The 17,579-nt window shown below is 42.0% G+C and overlaps 2 protein-coding genes across 2 annotated transcripts; one reads left to right on the top strand and one right to left on the bottom strand.

The window, feature by feature from the left end:
- Positions 1-905: 905 nt before the first annotated feature.
- On the bottom strand, positions 906-5,099 carry mpdu1b (mannose-P-dolichol utilization defect 1b). Its single transcript, XM_069672768.1, has 7 exons — positions 4,973-5,099; positions 4,011-4,076; positions 3,646-3,778; positions 3,457-3,542; positions 2,555-2,673; positions 2,160-2,270; positions 906-1,430 (listed from the first exon to the last, which is right to left on the bottom strand). Exons 1-7 carry the CDS (start codon positions 5,097-5,099, stop codon positions 1,296-1,298), a joined length of 777 nt encoding a protein of 258 aa, XP_069528869.1. The 3' UTR covers positions 906-1,295.
- A 6,276-nt stretch (positions 5,100-11,375) lies between these two features.
- Positions 11,376-13,675, top strand: mblac1 (metallo-beta-lactamase domain containing 1). Its single transcript, XM_069672769.1, has 2 exons — positions 11,376-11,858; positions 12,715-13,675. The coding sequence occupies exons 1-2, from the start codon at positions 11,433-11,435 to the stop codon at positions 12,952-12,954; spliced, it is 666 nt and encodes a 221-aa protein (XP_069528870.1). The 5' UTR covers positions 11,376-11,432; the 3' UTR covers positions 12,955-13,675.
- The last annotated feature ends 3,904 nt before the right edge of the window (positions 13,676-17,579 follow it).

Below are 17,579 nucleotides of genomic sequence, written 5' to 3' on the forward strand. Positions count from 1 at the left end.
TAAAAACTCAAGCTTTGTCAGGTCTGTCCTCAAGAGGAGAAGAAAACGTTTAAAATGCTCGTTTGTTGAACGGAGGTCGGATCGATCTGATGCATTCAAGGAAGTCGGGAACTTTGAACGCTGAGCGGCTTTCGTGACACATTTTTGTGATTGATTGTTAGCTGTTACCATGCAGCTGTCTGTTTATAGAGATCATTAAGAAGCTAAATCGTCGTCAGATCACGCTGACGGGAGCTGTGATGTCATGACGGTGGATTACGTTCCGCCTGCTTTTGCTCTCCTTAAGGACTGTTTTTTCTGCATACGCCGCAGCCTGCCGCTACGTGATTGGTCAATATTACTCGGACAACAAGCGAAGTTCAAACGGAAACCAAACAGTAAGCGCTGGTGAGAAGCGCTCTGAATTGGAGGTCGTGGACGCTGCCAGCGCAAAAAACTTTGTTAGTGGACACAGGCTTTAAGTATGCTGCTTGCTTATCAAACTAGCATTAGCTGATAGCTTAGCACTTGCTTACTGCTCCACCCTCTCGTCCAAATGTGATCAATTCTGACTAAAAAAATCCAAGATGGCGACAGCAATAAGCTGAACTTTAGGCTTCTTAACAGCCATATTCAAACCAGTGTGTGATGTCACAGAGGCTACGCCCACTTCTAACACACAGGCTGTGATTTGTAGACGGGTGTCTGAGCCGAAGGTGAACCGCTGCCTCATTTCAGAAGCTTAATTTAGGTTTAAACAGATCGTGTAGAAAGTTACAGAAATGTTTCATGGCTGTTAAAAGTGGAAATCTTCATCACATTTTAAAAATGTTCAAACACGACTCTCAGTGGTTCCATCAATGATGTCACACACGTCCCAATGTGCCCAAAACAGAGCAAAGAATGAAGCGCACAGTGGAGGGCTGTCATGGGGAATCATGTTTTTATGTGCAATGAGACAACTAATAATTCTTAACATGTATCTGATGTCAAAGCAGAACAAATGATCAGGATGATAATCAGAGAGCCTGGATGTGGGACAGGTAAGTGCACAGAAACTGTTTCCAGGTATTTAAACACATCAGAGTGAACGCAGCCTGGAATGAGACTAACTGAATCAGGAGGAATGTAAAACAGATCAGTGGACCCTTAAAGAAACAGCTAACAGAAGATCTGCTCTGTTGTTCACATTGTGTTTGTCCAGCAGGTTCAGGGTCCCACAGCGGCTCCACACATGCATTTCATCACGCTCACGCTCTGCAGACGCTCTGAGTGTCTGAAGTTTGATATGGACAGGGAACTGGACAGTCCTTTCCCTACTCCTTCTTCTTTTTCTTCTTCTTCTTGCGCTCCGGGGAGCTGTTCCAGTAGTAGAGAACCTGCAGAGTGATGATGCCGTTACAGGCCGAGGATATGACGTATGTGAGGGCCATCAGAGTGTCTCCGGTCTCCTGTAACAACACAATAAAACACAAAAGAACAAATTAAAATGTACAAATTTTCACATATTCTGGGGTCTTAATGACTAACAGGTTAAAAAAGTGTTCAAATGTCTGATGTGTTCATCCTGCAGCAGAGAAACAGGTTGTAATGGCTGCAACATAATCCTTGATGGGTCAAAGGTCGTCCACTAAAAGTTCTTGTTGTTTCCACTGACAGGCTCAGATTGTTATTCTAAGTGTGACAACATGACAGAAAGGATCCCTACAGAGATAGACCTTTTTGTTACAGAGGAAGATGATTGTTTTAACCACACACAGACGTTACATCGCTCTCTGCACACACACCAGACTCCATTGACAAAAACAGTGATTTTACCCTGCACAGAACAGGAGCTGCTTGTCTGCAACTACCTGAATTGTTAACTCTTTTCTGTTACTGTGCGACTTTGGTGCTTTAAATGGTTTGTGCAGATCCAGCTCAACATTTTTGTAAAACACAAAAAAAACTACCCGATTGAGAAAGTGATAGACGAGGAACTCCTGTGTTCTGTGAGGTAAAATGTGTGTTTTTATCAATGGAGTCTGGTGGGTTTGAAGAGATCGATGTAACGTCTGTTTCTGATGTAAAAAAAAGCATCTTACTTTGTGGAACGTTCTTAGACCGGATGTCAGATGCAGCCCACATATGTACAGCTATAGATACACTAAAGCATGCGCTGATCATTTGTAAACTGTTACCTGCAGTGAGGTGAAGATGCGTGCGAGCGATCCAGCAAACAGCAGGAAGACAGAGATGGCCGACAGCTGGCCGGTGTGCCCGTTACGGAAGTTAGAGGCCGCTTGGATCAGCTGAGACACACACACACACACACACACACACACACACACACACACACACACACACGGTCACTTTGTATGTGAAGAAGTACATGTTTTCATTTTTAAGTATCTATATTTTTACATTGTGGTTCAGCCTGTTTGACCTCTCTATGTTTCGACTCTGAGAAGAAGGCGTGTCATTATTATGCACACTATTAATACTCATTTCTGAACCTAACTACAAACACAGTTCCTCATCCCGAGCACACGGCACAAACACACTGAGCCTTCAGCCTTGTGTCGTGTTGTCGTACCCTGCCGATGATGATGGCGGGCATGTTGGAGGCCTGCATGGAGGTGACCACTGACATGGGGGTGACCGGAGACAGCACGAGGACCAGCAGAGAGAAATACACGACCAGGAAGAGGAGGCCTGAGAGAGACAGAAATTATGCATTTAATAATGTAAGAAGTCTTAAAGGGTGGAACCAGAGAAGCCGAGATTACATTACAGTGACGGTGAAAACGTCTTTTATTATGTAGATTCTGGATTCTTCATTAGAGTGAAAAGAGCCACAGAGCAAGTTAATAACACCACTTTATCATTCGGCAAAGATCAACTCTCTGCACAGTTTCTCTTCAAGTGAATCCATGTCTGAAGGTTTACAGTAAAGAAATAAAGTTAATAACTTTCTTTTTTATTAACATCATGTACTAAAGATCGGATACTTTAAAACTTTTACTCGAGTAATATTAGAACAGCCGACTTTTACTTCTACCAAAGTCTTTTTCTGGTCTGATATCTTCTTTAACTCAAGCGTGGCTTTCAGGGACGCCACTGACTACAACTCGATGTGGTTGATGCACTGATTTAGGTCACAAAATAAAGTGACACACCTGCTATACGTTTTGAACAGCCACCAGATGGCGCTGTGTTTGCTGAGTTGAAAGTCCTGCAGCTTCAAATCAGCTCCAGCACAAAGAAAAGGGAAGCTTTATGAGGTCTGATAAACCGCTCCAGGTTAAAGTCTATTCAATGCATTCATTGAAGAGGTGTTGTTGTACCTTATGCGTGTTTTTACATTTGACAGATAAACTTGTCGATGTTGATAACGATAATATTGGTTATTTGCAGCCTGAGTACTGATCTACTGTAGAACCAAATGAGGCTCTTATTGCGACACCGAGTGATCGCTGCGTGTGCGAGCTGCCTCACCTCCCTTCGTTCTTCCTCCGTAGTGCTGAATGAGGAAGCCGATGGCGACGGTCTGCAGCATGAGGAAGAGCGCCTCGCCCCAGGCACTGAGGAAGCAGTCAGCTCATGTTACTCAAAGTGTTACAAAGCGTATGACACAAGTGAAACAGTCATTACAACATTCAGAGTGCTGATGTGTGCGTGTCTGACCTGAAGGGGAACTTGTTGGCGATGCTGTAGGCCATCGTTCCTGTGATGGCGAGCAGCTCCAGCAGCACAGAGTTGAAGCTCAGACCTTCAGCGCTCTTCGCTCCCATCAGCTTCAGGATCTGAGGAAGCTTCACTGTCAGCGCAGAGGAGAGAAAACATATCATTAGGCTGTCATCGTGATTTATGACTGATTACTTACCAAGTACTTTTTATTGACTCAAACTTAATGAAATGTCTTTAGTATTCATTGACTAACCCTTCAAACAAAAACTTAAATGTTATAAAACATTGATGTATATTTGGACTATAACTAAAGTCTCCACATGAAGCCGGTGATGAAGAGGAGAAGAGGAGAGCTGTTTTACCCAGCACTGATCCCAGGATGATGCCGATCCCCAGACCTTTGCTCAGGACGATCTTCAGACATGGTACTGAAATAAAATATGGATAAGTTAGCTGTGATGGCTGACATCAAAACACATACACAAAAACATTTAGTGCTCGATGTCTACAGTCTGTGTTTCAGAGTCGTAAAATGAACATGATGTGGTCTCACAATGACTCACACTCCAAACCAGCTCAATCTGTCTTTAGTTAAGCTGACCTTTCAAAATAAAGACCTGCTTTACTCAACAAGCCATGATGTGAAATTAGATTTCATTTGTAAATTATTTAGTGTTTTAAATGTGTGTTCCGTTTTTCTGTTTCAGCTCTATAAGCTAATTTTACGTGTTGTTTTCATGCCGCCTTCTATAATGCTTCTAATATTATTCAACGGTTGTAGCTGAGGATGCTTCGTCTTTTACTCTCTTATGTTTAATATATTATTGTCACTTTTTAAGCACTTTAGAATTGCTGCTTGTAAATTGCAACATGATTAAGTTTACTTATATATACTTAGCTTTCAGCAATGATAAATTTAATTTATAGCCTTGTATGCTGTACAACATCATCGGGTAGAAAGAAGATGTAGGCAGGAAGTATTACCCCTCATGTTCCCTGATGTTACCATTAATGGGGGTATTTGATTTACGGGAGAGCGGCTCCTATTAAAGCCAACATTACCTCCCTCACCTGAACGAAACCACACGTCAAATGTGGATGTCACATCCAGGAAATCAAAGTTGACACTTTATTGTGAAATAATATTTAAAATATGGCTTTCATATAGACACACAAACAGCGCTATCTTTCCCGTCTTTGATAAATCTGAAGTTAAATCTACATAAAATACAAACAGCCGGTTTATTACGAGCTGAACATGAACGTTACACAGTTAAATAGTAAGCTAACAGTTAGCTGTTTTAGCTCCAAACGAGCCTCTTACCGTCCAGGAAGTTAAAATTGAGAAAGAACTCGTCGTAACATGATTCTGGCATAAAATATGTTAACAAAAGTCCTTTAAAAGGGTCCATAAATGATGACCCTTGGTCTAAAACTGTTTTCTCCGCCATTGTGGAGAGTAGAAGTGACGTAACCGTTAAAAGTGCAACACATAAAGAGTCCCCCCAACACGCATCATAGTACAAAGGTTCCGCTTTAGTAATTGGAATGATACCAGTGAGTTAGAAAAGAATAATAATAATAATAATAATGAAGAAGAATCGATATTATTTAATGGCTTTGATTTAAAAAATATTAATTATTTCTTTGTATTTTATGTACATTTAGCTATTTGTCTTTATTTTATTTTGTATTTATATATTATCTGTATTTTTAATCAATTGATTTTTTTATTTCTCTTTATTTTTCTTATGTATTATTCTTATTAATTTCTCCTTATATTTCCATATATACTTTTCATTCATTTACTGATTTTTGAAAGCACTCCTATTATTCAGGGTGCTTCTAAAAAACAAACAAACAAACAAAACAGTGTCTGATATCATTTATTGTATTTAACATTGGAAGGTGCAGTAATTGAAGAAATATACAAACATATTTTAAGAAAACATAATTTTCTTCAGTTGAACTGAACAGAAGGTCTGAATCTGTATCTAAGGAGTTTTCCAGGTGTGTTTGCCCTAAGCAGTGACTGACAGGTCTGCTGGTTTGATTCTCAGCAGTGCTCCGTCCAGCCATCCGAACACAGGGATCAGGCTGTATTTGAAGGTGTCAGAGAAAGTGTAAATGTGAACCCTTCGATCCGCATCATAAAAGGACACCTGACCCTCCCCCACATCCACGTACACCCCGATCCGTCCGGGCACAGTCGCCCTCTGCAGGTTAATGGGCGGGTCTGTGCAGGCCCAGAAGCTGGACGTCTTCCACAGAGTCCAGATACCTTTCTTTGGAGACATGGAGGAGCCTTTATTCTTGAGAGCAGATACAGAGATCACGCCTATCCTCCAGCTGCCTTGAGGAGACACCTCCACCTCCCAGTAGTGCCTCCCTGCAGAGATGATGGAGTCTCCCAGCACGCAGGGCCACTCAGGGCCACTCTGACTGCTCTTTGAGGGAGCAGGAGAGTGTTGTGGTGCCTCATGGACCTGCAGCAGGTCAGAGGACACGGCAAGCCAGGGGTGACAGGAACTGACGTCAAACCGGACCGACACTGCGAGGCAACAAAAGGAGTATTGTTATCCATTAGCTGTATTGTTGTAGTCTAATCTTTCTGTTCTGTGGACCACTCACAATTTATAAAAACGGACAAAAATGATTTATGATCAACACGTCTGAGCAAACGTCTAGTAAACTATTTATTACAGAGCATTTGAATAAAGCTCACATTTAAAAAAGGATATTTGTTGTTAGCCTGTTTATAAAAGTGGACGTGACCTCCCCAGCAGTTTGTGGACTTCTTTTTAAAGCCTGAATTTTGACTTGTATACAATCAGACTCCTGTGTTTAGTAGCACAATAAAGATTACCTGCAGCACTCTGAATCCACTGCCACACTGAAAGACAAAAACATACAGTATCATAAGTATGCACCATTTCTGTTTCTAATGCTGTGATGAGGACATTACAGTCTCTTACAGTTGATTGAAATGAAAGCTTTTAAAAGCAAAGTTAGCGCCACAGTCACCTGAGCTCGGGATGTATTTGGGGTTTCCACTTCCTGTCCTCCAGGCTTTTTGTCTGGTCGGCAGCCACATCCTCGATACAGCTTCCTGTAGGGTCACATTCATCACACATGACCATCGATCTACATATATACAGTACATACATATTATTACATCAGATTATTCCTCACTGTTTAGGACTTCTTTGAGTAAAAACAACAATGTAAACTGTGGAGACAACTTCGTTTTCAGCCTATGAGGGACAAAAGGAGTCGCTGGATTTTATTTTGACATTGCAAACATCCCGGGATCAATCCAGCTGTCACATTAAAGTACACATGGAATCATGAATCACTATAATAGTAGTATCTTAATAGTGAGGCCCTCAGATGTCATGGTGGATATGCCTAAGTGCCAAAAGTAATTGTGTTACACACACAAAAACACGCACACACATACCTCAGTATCCTCGGCTAACAGTGACCAGGTCACAAACTCCAGCATGGGAAGGATGGCCGCCATCCTCGACTTGTTTGCTCCATTTGGATACAGCAGCTTCTTCAGCTCCTCATCAGACACACCGTTAGCCTGGTAACACACACACACACACACACACACACACACCATAACCACTACTTGTCGATCCTTTAACTGTGTCTTTGCTCCAAAATGTATAAATTACATTATGGGGACTTGGAATGCGAGTCCCCATGATGTCAGTAAAACAAACACACACACACACACACACACACACACACACACACACACACACACACCTCTGTGACATCCCTCAGCTCCACCGCCCACTGCTGCAGCTTGTCGTTGAGTTTTTCCTCCTCTGTTTTCTCCTTCGTTCTTCTTGTCTTTTCATTAGTCGGCCTGGTTTCCTTTTTTACCTGAAATAAAAGAAACGAAGAAGCAGAGAGTTAATAAACAATACAAAACGATTATAATCTCTTGGCGATTATAAAGTTAACAGAAGAATTGCACGATTGTGTTACTAAAGCATGGACTTTGATTGGACAAATCAATAATAGTATCTAATAGTTTCTAGATTGATCAGAAACTTTGCACGAGGAAACAAAAGACAACAGCATAAAGAGGGGTCCTGAATAAATTCAGGGTTAATGACCATGTTTAGCTTCAGCTCTTCGGCCCAGTGCAGGATCAGAGTCCTGCTGCTCTCCAGGCTGTCTGGCTCTTTGCTGCCCCCTGCTGGTGCTGCCTTCTTACTGCCACGCTTCACCTGGATAAGAGCAGATGGAAATATATTCTTAACCTGAGTTAGATGCTGTCATTACTATGCAGGCTATCTTCTGTAACAGCATTCGGTTAAGATTTTAATTACATACTGTCAGCTTTCTGCACATCATGCACACTCCTGCACATACTGCACAGCTGTTTCATGTCACTCGTGCTTCATATAATATTGTTTATATTTGCACCAAAACATTTCATTTACAATAAAGATGGTTCCGATTCTGATGTGCAGACTCTAAAACACAACATCAACGTGTTAGACAAATATTACACACTGAATAATGTTAAAACTAGACACAGGAGTGTGTTGGATCCACTGTTACCTGGCTGATGTTGTTCACCTCCTCTGCCAGTTTGTGAAGCAGCTGCACACACTCTGACAGAGTCTGCATCGACTTTAAATCAGGCTGAAAACAAAGAGAGAAATGTGATCATGTGACTCCGCCTCCGTCCATCCGTTTACTCTTATTTAACTGTCACCTGTTGTTTACCTTCACTGCATGGGAAGTGCTCGGAGCAGGAACAGTGTGTGATACTCTTTCCAGATCATAAACCTGCAGGTGAAAGAATGTAAAGACAAATTTACATTAAAACTGAGATGAAACTTTGTGTTCCTGAACCTTCATGTTGTGATGAACAGGTAAGCTCACCTTGGTTTGACTGAGGTCGGGTTTCAGCCATGGCTCAGAGCTCACAGCAGTGATGTTCTCCAGAACTTTAACCTGTCGGTGTAAGAAAAGAAACAAAGTTATATGAGTTTAATTGAATCCAGATGTACAGCGAGGGTTTGACCTGAAAACAATAAGACTTAAGAGACAATAACATTTACAGCTGCTCCTTCTTAATGTGTGCGATGAAAGTAAATATTTCATATTGTGCAGCCATATTGAAATCTATAACAGATGGTTACTATTAAAGCGATGTGTGACACACAGTTGGACTTTTTTAAATGTTCTAAATAAGTTATCTTTTTATTTTCCTTCATACTATTGTTAAAAGTATTCCTTGTGACACTTTCCACGGTAGTTTGTGGCAATGCTGTCGTTAAGATAGAGCACATGAGCCAGAAGGTCAGCGGGGGATTTTTCCACCATGTTGAGAACAAAGTGGATCAAAAACAATCTCCTGTGGAATATTGGAGTTAGACTTTGTTCTCATTGTGAGTTTGGCACCACGACTGACTCTGAATAAAAAACCTTCCTCCTCCTTTGATTTATGTGTTTCTCAACGTTTCGACTTTTCGTTTCGTTTTTAACTTAATTCTAAAAACGCAGAATAAAAAACCTCCCCTTCATAGTTTTGTTAATCCTGGCTCTAATCGTAAAGTTTGTCTTTCCTCTCATCAGTTTGACTTTATTCTCGACATGTAGACTTTATGTAACACTTTGACATGTCAACATTGTTCTCATATTGCAGACCTTCCTTCTGTACTGTTCTCACGTTATCCCTGGCCCTGTACTCTACATTATTTGACAGGCAGTAATGAGGCGAGTACCTGCTTCTTGGTCAGTGAGGGTCTCTTTGGATTCTCTGAAGGATGTGATGTGTTCGCTGCCATCCTCCATCCAGGTTCATCTGACAGATACACACCTGCTGAAAACATGCAACATGCTCGACATACTGCGTTCTTTCAACACTGAAATAAACTGCATGTAATCCGTCGTTCGAGAGGCGTCTCAGAGCATAAAGTAAAGTATGAAAAACACTTTAACTGACTTACTGTCTGCGACGGCTCCTGTGTTTATCTGTGGAGTCTGATCCTCTCAGTCGTGTCTGAACTCTGGACCAGGAAAGATTCTTATTGCTGAAGCTCTTTCACAATAAACTTTAACAGCGCCATGTCTACTGGAAACAACGACTGACCCATGAATTGAGGACTTTGGTCGCCTGTAATCACTGAGCAGTTAAAACTGGTCCAAACTGATAATATAAATATGAAGAAAACAAAGGAGTGTCACAGTCACAGAGCCGTGATCTCTCTAGGGAAGGTAAAATGATCCCAACAGGTGTTAAAGTTGAACAACCTGGCAGAGTTAACAATCACACACGGTTCTAAAGGCTGGTTTGATTTCTAAAAGTGAATATCTTTAAATTTGACTTTGACTTGTCGAAAAGTAAAGAAAATAAATAAAACAAAATAAAACTCAAATATCAAAGATGGACTTTAAAGTGCATTAAGAGCTTAAACTTTGAAGAGTATAATTTAAAAGCTTTAAAGAAAATCAGATATTTTTGTGGAGATTTGAGAGCTCAGATTTTTACAGCTCTGTGAGCAGGAGACACATTTATCAAACTAAGTTTAAGGGTCATAAAAAACCCTGAAGCAGGTTTATGAGGCTTATAAAGTTCAGTACTGACGTTCTGTGTCATAGCGCCATCCTCAGGACTGAGATATATTACAATTACTTTTGAAACAGAGCCAAAACCATGCTGTCCACGTGGTCCCTGAAGGCAGCGTGGTGTTTCTCTGCAGGAGTTATTTTAACAGAACGAATCACTTTAATAAGATGAAGTCTAAACAAAAACAAGTGACAAAGTCATGACCAACTGAAATATCAACATGCTGCTCACATGAAAACACACCGATTCTTACCATCAACGCTCAGCTGTCATTTAGAAACGCTTTAAAGTTTTACTCCACTAATGAATAAAACGACAACATTTTATTTTAGCAGATTCCCTCGTTGAATACGACTTACATGATGTAACATGATGTAACACAGCAGTGCGTCATTAACGTGTTGAGCATGACGTCGGAAGAAAATGGCCGCCTTGAATATAAGGATTTTTAGGAAGTAGAGGAATATAATTACACGTTTTTCCAACTTTCTTGAGATGATTTTATTCTTAAATCAATACAGAAAAATAACATTTATTAATATTTCCAAATAAACACAAAGTTTTTGCCAAAAAAAAAAAAAATTAAGTTAGTTTTAAGTTTTCAAAATGATCTAAGTACGTTTTAAGAATCCATTAGTATAATTTTATGGATATTATATTTTGATATGATAATAATTAACTAATAATACAGCCTACATTTAATCTGAAAGAAACGGGGATTATTAAAAATGATTCATACATCAGTTTTTTATATTAATGTAGTTAATATTATTTTTTAAAGCGCTTCTGTAAATTAAGTAACATGAAAATAAGACATAGTACATAATACAACAAGCAGTTTCCTCTTCAAAGTAACAAACAAGGCGTCTGTTGTTTAGTGTCCGGGAAGAGCTGACCGTTATTTGCCTCATAATTGTACAGTCTTTATCATTAAGTCTTTGACTCGTGTATGTATGAGGTAACACATATATAGTTCTAATATGTCCGCCTACACTAACATAACAAGCAAAGAAATAATGTAAAATTTAATGAGTTACTATGACAGTTGTGATTAACCCTCCAGTCCGGAAGGTGGCGGTAAAGCGCCTATACGCTGTTTGTAAACCGCCATTAGGGAACAGAAGAAGAAGAAGAAGAGGAGTAGAAGAAGAAGCTGAAGTTGTAGTAGTTGTATTTTGCTGTCATGAACCGGGCTGACAGTGAGGCGGTCTCTGCCGGGTGTCAGACGGTCCCCCTCCCCGATTCTCAAACGGACTTCCCCGGTCAGCCGTACTCCGTGTCGGTCCTGAAGCCCGGGTACTGTCGCCCTCAGCCGGACGGGACGTTCAGAGCGGACGGGACCATCTCCCTCATAACGGGACCCCGGACCATCCTGGTGGACACCGGGGGGCCGTGGAACCGGGACTTCCTCCTGAAGACCCTGAAGGACAGGGGTCTGGACCCGGGGGACGTGGGCATGGTGGTGGGGACTCACGGACATTCAGACCACATCGGGAACCTGAGTCTGTTTCCGGATGCGGCGATGATAGTCGGATATGACGTCAGCGAAGGAGACACGTACCGGCCAAACAAACTAGCGGAGGGAGAGAAGTACTGTATAGATGAACATGTAAGGGTTTAAATGTTCTTATCATGGATGTATTATAAGCTTAATAACGCAGTCATAAAGCGCTTATTATTGCTTAAACAACACGTTGATAGCTGTGCCAGTATTTGTGATTTGTTCCAGACTCTGCTGCAGCAGCACCTTCTCTCTGAAACCTCTTATTACTTTACATGACTTGTTATCAGGTTTCATGCTGATAGATAACTTCACAAACTCATCTATGTCTCACTCCATGGACAGTAACTAACGCTTGAAACTTAATACTGCACAAGAAATATCACATGAGAAAAAAATTTAAATGCAATAAGTGAGTTAATAAAAGTTTCCCGACATCATTTCTGCGTAACACGAGGAGAACTTGGCAGGTCAGGTACAGAAACCTGCATAGCTTAAAATAATCACAGATTCACGCACGTCATGATGAAAGGTGGGGTAATTATGGCCTTAATGAAGTAGTGTGCACGGCATGTTCTTCCATGTTGGAAGGCAAAAGAGTTTAAAGTTGTTAAATAGTTTTTGTTGAAAATATATATCCCGATCAAAACCTGAATAAAGTTTGGATGTGCTGTTGAAATGACCTCATCGGACCACACAGCAGCTCCTGAATCACACAGGATGTCATTTTATGGCTCATTTTCTGTACGCGTTCTTTTGGATGAAATGTTACCTGAGAGTGATTAAAAGGCTCGTTATTTAACCCAGAGTAAAAACAGAAACAGCTGAGACGCTCTGAAACGATTATGGAGTTTTAATTTCAGGATGCAATAAACATTTTAACAGATCAGTAAACCACTGCCTCTGACAGTGTTAACCCAGTGTCTCCTCTCTCTCTCTCTCTCTCTCTCTCTCTCTCTCTCAGGTGTGTGTGGTTCCCACTCCAGGACACACGGGACAGGACGTAAGCGTGCAGGTGAAGGGAACCTCAGCAGGCACGGTGCTTGTTGCAGGGGATTTATTTGAGTGTTGCTCAGACGAGGACAGCTGGAGGGATCTGAGCATGAACACTGCAGTACAGGAAGTCAACCGCCAGGAGGCGCTACGCACCGCTGATGTCATCATACCGGGACACGGACTCCCGTTCAGAGTGGTCAGGAGCTGATGATCAGTTATCTGAAGACGTGAGAGCAGGAGGAGTGTTCACACAGAGAGCAGAAGCTCAGGTACCAACAGCTCGTCTGGACACACAGGACAACACAAAGCTGAATTAGACTTTCTGTGTGTCGTGCTCAGAACAGACTTTCACACTAAAAGAATGTGCATCAGTAAAAGTCAAATCATCCTGAATGTGTGAAATAACAAAGTGTCCTGCTGCTGCACAAAACAACAAGTGTTGTTTGTTACAAGAATATTTCTTCATCTAAGATCAGGACTTTGTTAAAATAACTTTTACTGCAGGAAAAAGTTTCAGCGTCACCACAGTCCACACCGTGAAAATCTACTTGAATTTCAAAATAAAAGAAAGAGGCTACATAAATGTGTGTACTCTTGTTTTACAGTTTAGAAGACGCACACGTTTTCAGGCCTCCAGTTTGTCATTTTGGCCGTTGCCATGTTGTTTTTGTTTGAGCCGGAAGTGACCATATTTGGAAGAGAGGGTGGAGCTGGAGAGAAAGGAGTGGTTTGTAAACGCACACTAGCTAACCAAGCATTAGCTAGGTACATCCATAATTCAAGGTAACACTGATGTTAAAATGGATGCTCGTTTTGGTTCGCAAAAAAAAGTGTAAAAATAAACATTCGACTCCTCAGAGTCTTTTATCAGGTCGCTGTGGTAGCGACCTGTCAATCACAGGTAGCCCCGCCCTAAACCCTCCCCTCTTCCTGGTCTGTGTGACTCTCAATGGGAGCATCAGTGACTAAATGAACATCATGCTGTGTTGAAGAAGACTTGAAACTAGAGACTGAGACCATAAACTCATTAGGAACATGTTTACTGAGGGAATACATCAGGAGAGGAGGAGGAGCATGTTCTCATAGACTTCTATAGGATCAGAGTCGCCCCCTGCTGGACGTTAGACACCAAAGTCACACAATATGAGGAACAAACCAACAGTCTGAGGCAGCGGCTCCTGTGTTCTGTGAGGTTAAATCACTGGTTTTGTGAATGGAGTTTGGTGGATTTGAAGAGAGCGATGTAACGTCTGTTTCTGGTTCCTGATTGGTCGGAGTATTAGCTGTATTTGCTCCTGTAAAGTTTGTGCTGCAGTTGACCTCACTAACCAACAGACCCGAGATATCAGACGACTAGGTGATCTGTTTAAACACTGTTCTTACTTTAATGCTGACTCTCTCTGAGGAGTCCAACAGGGCGGCTGCTCACCTTAACATGTTTCAGTGCATTTATATTTGAAGTTTCACTTTATTTCTCGTCTTATGTGAGCTTGTCTGACGCTGAAGCTCTGTCTTATCTTCTAAAACACGACTTGTGTAAAAGCATCAAAATATCTGCTCATTTAGATAAACACTCCGCCCTCTTAATAAGGTGAAGGTGTGTTTATGATTCCTTTTATCAGTGAGTTATGATGCTATTCAGATGTCGAGGGAGGGAAATGGACTCTAACCAACGTCTGTCACACACACACACACACGCACACACACGCACACACTGTACCTTTGAACTGATGATGTTTCAAGTTGATGGAATATGCCACACCTTAATCAATCAATGGTACCAGGTTTGAACTTTGTCTAATCAGAGCTGAAGAGTAAATAAGTTTCTAAAGACCGGCAGGAGCAGAGTTCGTTTGGATGACTGTAATATGTTTCTGTTCCCTCTCCAGCTCGGGCTGCACCCTCAGCCGCGTGTACACAGCGATCTCTCCGAGGGTTGTCCCTTTTGTGCACACCATGATAACACAGTTTTACACCCTGGGTGTGTGGACGTGTGCGTCATGCTGAGCTGGTCTCAAGTGTGATCAGAGTGGTAGTACCAGGCACGCCCGATGATATTATATAACTATCAGTGTGATGCAGTAATGATAATAAAAGTTTTCTGTTGAACTAATAAAAGCTCATAAACTTCAACTGTCACTCTTTTATCATCATCTGTGGGGAAGGAAGGAGCCGAGTACATGATCCTGTCTGTCATATAAACTCGATTCTGATCAGTTTATTGATCTAAATGTTTATTTAAGACTGTAAAGGTGAACTCCTCTGACTGTAGGCGTAGAAGGCCTATGATAAACATGTTAAAGAAGGAGCCACGTGGACTCGTCACATGCCGGACGTCCCCGCTCTCTCTCCCCTCAGGTCTGACTCGATCTGCTGTCCTGTCCAAGAAGGACAAGAAAAAGAAGCGACCGTATTTGGATGAGAGAGGGGTAAGCTAACGGTACCTTATCAAAGTTATTCCTAATGCTAATTCATTAGCTGGCTAATTAGCAAAGAGCAGCTCCAGTCATGTTTTAAGACACATAAAATGCTCTGCTTGAAATAATAAAATGTTTTTTCTGCAAAACACGTTTAATTACGTAAAAATCCTCCCGATTCATCTCCTCCTTCTGCCTCATTAAAAATCCCCCAATCAGCATAGGCCCCGCCCCCGTGCACATTTCCAACCGCCCCCTCCGTCGTGAAAACAAAACACCTCTCCGCCATCGTTTAGTGCTGACTTGTTGAAACGTAGCTAGCTTGAAATGTAGTAAGTAGCAGTAACGTTAACGTTAGCAGTCAGCAGTCTCCAACCTGTGGAGATGACGCTGTCCCTGATATGTCTTAAACGAACGACACCACATGGAGATGTTCACAAGGTTAAACACTGGAGTTTACCTGGAGGGGTCTTTAAGAACACGTGTTTTCCACAGGGTGAGATTCTATTGGAGGTGGTGGCTGACCCGGGTTTATTTATCAGACTAAAGCTGTGTTCACATCGATTCAGACAGACGGCAAACAGGATATCATTTTAGTGGACGAGAGCAGGATGGTAAAATGTGGTCAGGCAGAGATTGGTAACGGTAGACGCCATCTAACTGCTTGTCTTCCTCGGCAACGGAATCTACAACTGGATTACCGTTACGTTCTAATGTCACACAACAAGAAAACATGGGCGATCTAGACAACGAGAATATTATTGTTTTGGTACGACAACACCTGGAACTCTGTGACCACGAAAAGAAACAAGGGATACTCCAAGTGCAGCTCTGCTTTCACTGTCCAAACTGGAAATGAATGAATGGCTTCACGTTTTGAGGGAGATCTCACAATGATTTCCTGTTTGCAACAGAATATTAAGATATTACAATAATTACATAAAATGATGATCACCATAGCAACATCTCGCCATGCGTGTTTCGTTTCGCCGTCCTGCCGTTCCATCAGAGTGTTTTTGTGCTTTTCCCGTGCCGTCCAAAAGGTGTTGTCCGTGTGCTGTCTGCATGAATCCGTGTGAACGCATCACAAAGAAGCTCAGAGAGCTCAAGAAGGAAGTGGACTCACCGCGCTCTCATCCACAGAAAGACAGGACCCAGATACCTTTGAAGAACCGGTCTTCTCATCACTTCAGCCCGCCGTCTTCTCTGCATGGACAGTCCTGACTCCCTGCACGGACCGCCACTAATAAATCAGTGTATGACAAACGCTGAACGAGCTAACAAGCAGGTACGGTGAGCACAGACACAGCTAGCTGCTAACCAGTGCTAACATATAAATAAAATACTGAGTGTAGAAACAGTGTGTGAGACGTGTTGGACGGTCTGTTCGTCCAATAAAGCGCACACACAGATTATCTGTCTGATATTTACATGAACAAATCTGCAAAAGGCTCCAACAGCACAAACACGGCCCAGAGGTTACGTTCAGTGACTGAGTTAGCTGAGGGGACACCTAGCAGACAGCTAGCAGCTCCCAGCTGTCACTCAAAGAGGCCACGCCCCTAATGCTGCATCACTTGAAGCCTTAATATAATGTAAACAGGTGAGCTGTATAAAGATTCTCCCCGTACAGTTGTCATGAAGAGAGAAATGAGCTATAGAGACCCAAACTGTTTTTTGTACCAGGCTGTAAACATGTTTATTTCTGCTGTAAAGTTTAACATGGGGCTCTATGGGGACTGACTCACTGCTGGAGACAGCCTCAGGTGGACACCAGAGGAACTGCAGCTGTTGGCACTTTTATCAGACGGGGACAGTTAAGGAGTCAACAAAGGACCACGGTCGACCTCTTTGCTTTAGCCACTGAGGGCACAACACGGCCTCATCCAGGTCATCAGTGTTTGATCAGGTTTAGAAGGGGAGGGTGAACGCACGTGGGACTAAAACCCTGGTTTTCTAGGTAAAGGTCCTGAATAAGGCTCTTCATTGTGGTACAGAGTTTGTGAATCATAAATGTTTTAACCAAAAATCTAAATATTCTGAATTTATCAAACGTAAATTTGCTGTAATCGCAGATCGTGATCACGCTGAGTCAGATCCAGCTGCACTCCATGTTCTCTGTAACCGCCTGCAGAGGATCAAACATTTAACTTTATCAGAGCACAATCACAGAGCGCTGATAAAGACGTTTAGGTACTCTCTGTGTGTGTGTGTGTGTGTGTGTGTGTGTGTGTGTGGTGATGATTTGATTAGCTTATCAGTGAATTGTGGCTCAATTCGAATGCGTAGGGGGTGTGGAGGTGGACTCTCACCAACATCTGTCACACAGAGAAACCCTCCCACACTCACACACACACACACACACACACACATATGAATATAGACATAAAGTTTAGAGTATAAATCCATTATTTCC

Source organism: Semicossyphus pulcher, unplaced genomic scaffold (genome assembly GCF_022749685.1).
Source record: "Semicossyphus pulcher isolate SPU_LCO1_2020_fin unplaced genomic scaffold, fSemPul1.0.p SCAF_21, whole genome shotgun sequence".
Lineage (NCBI taxonomy): Eukaryota > Metazoa > Chordata > Actinopteri > Labriformes > Labridae > Semicossyphus > Semicossyphus pulcher.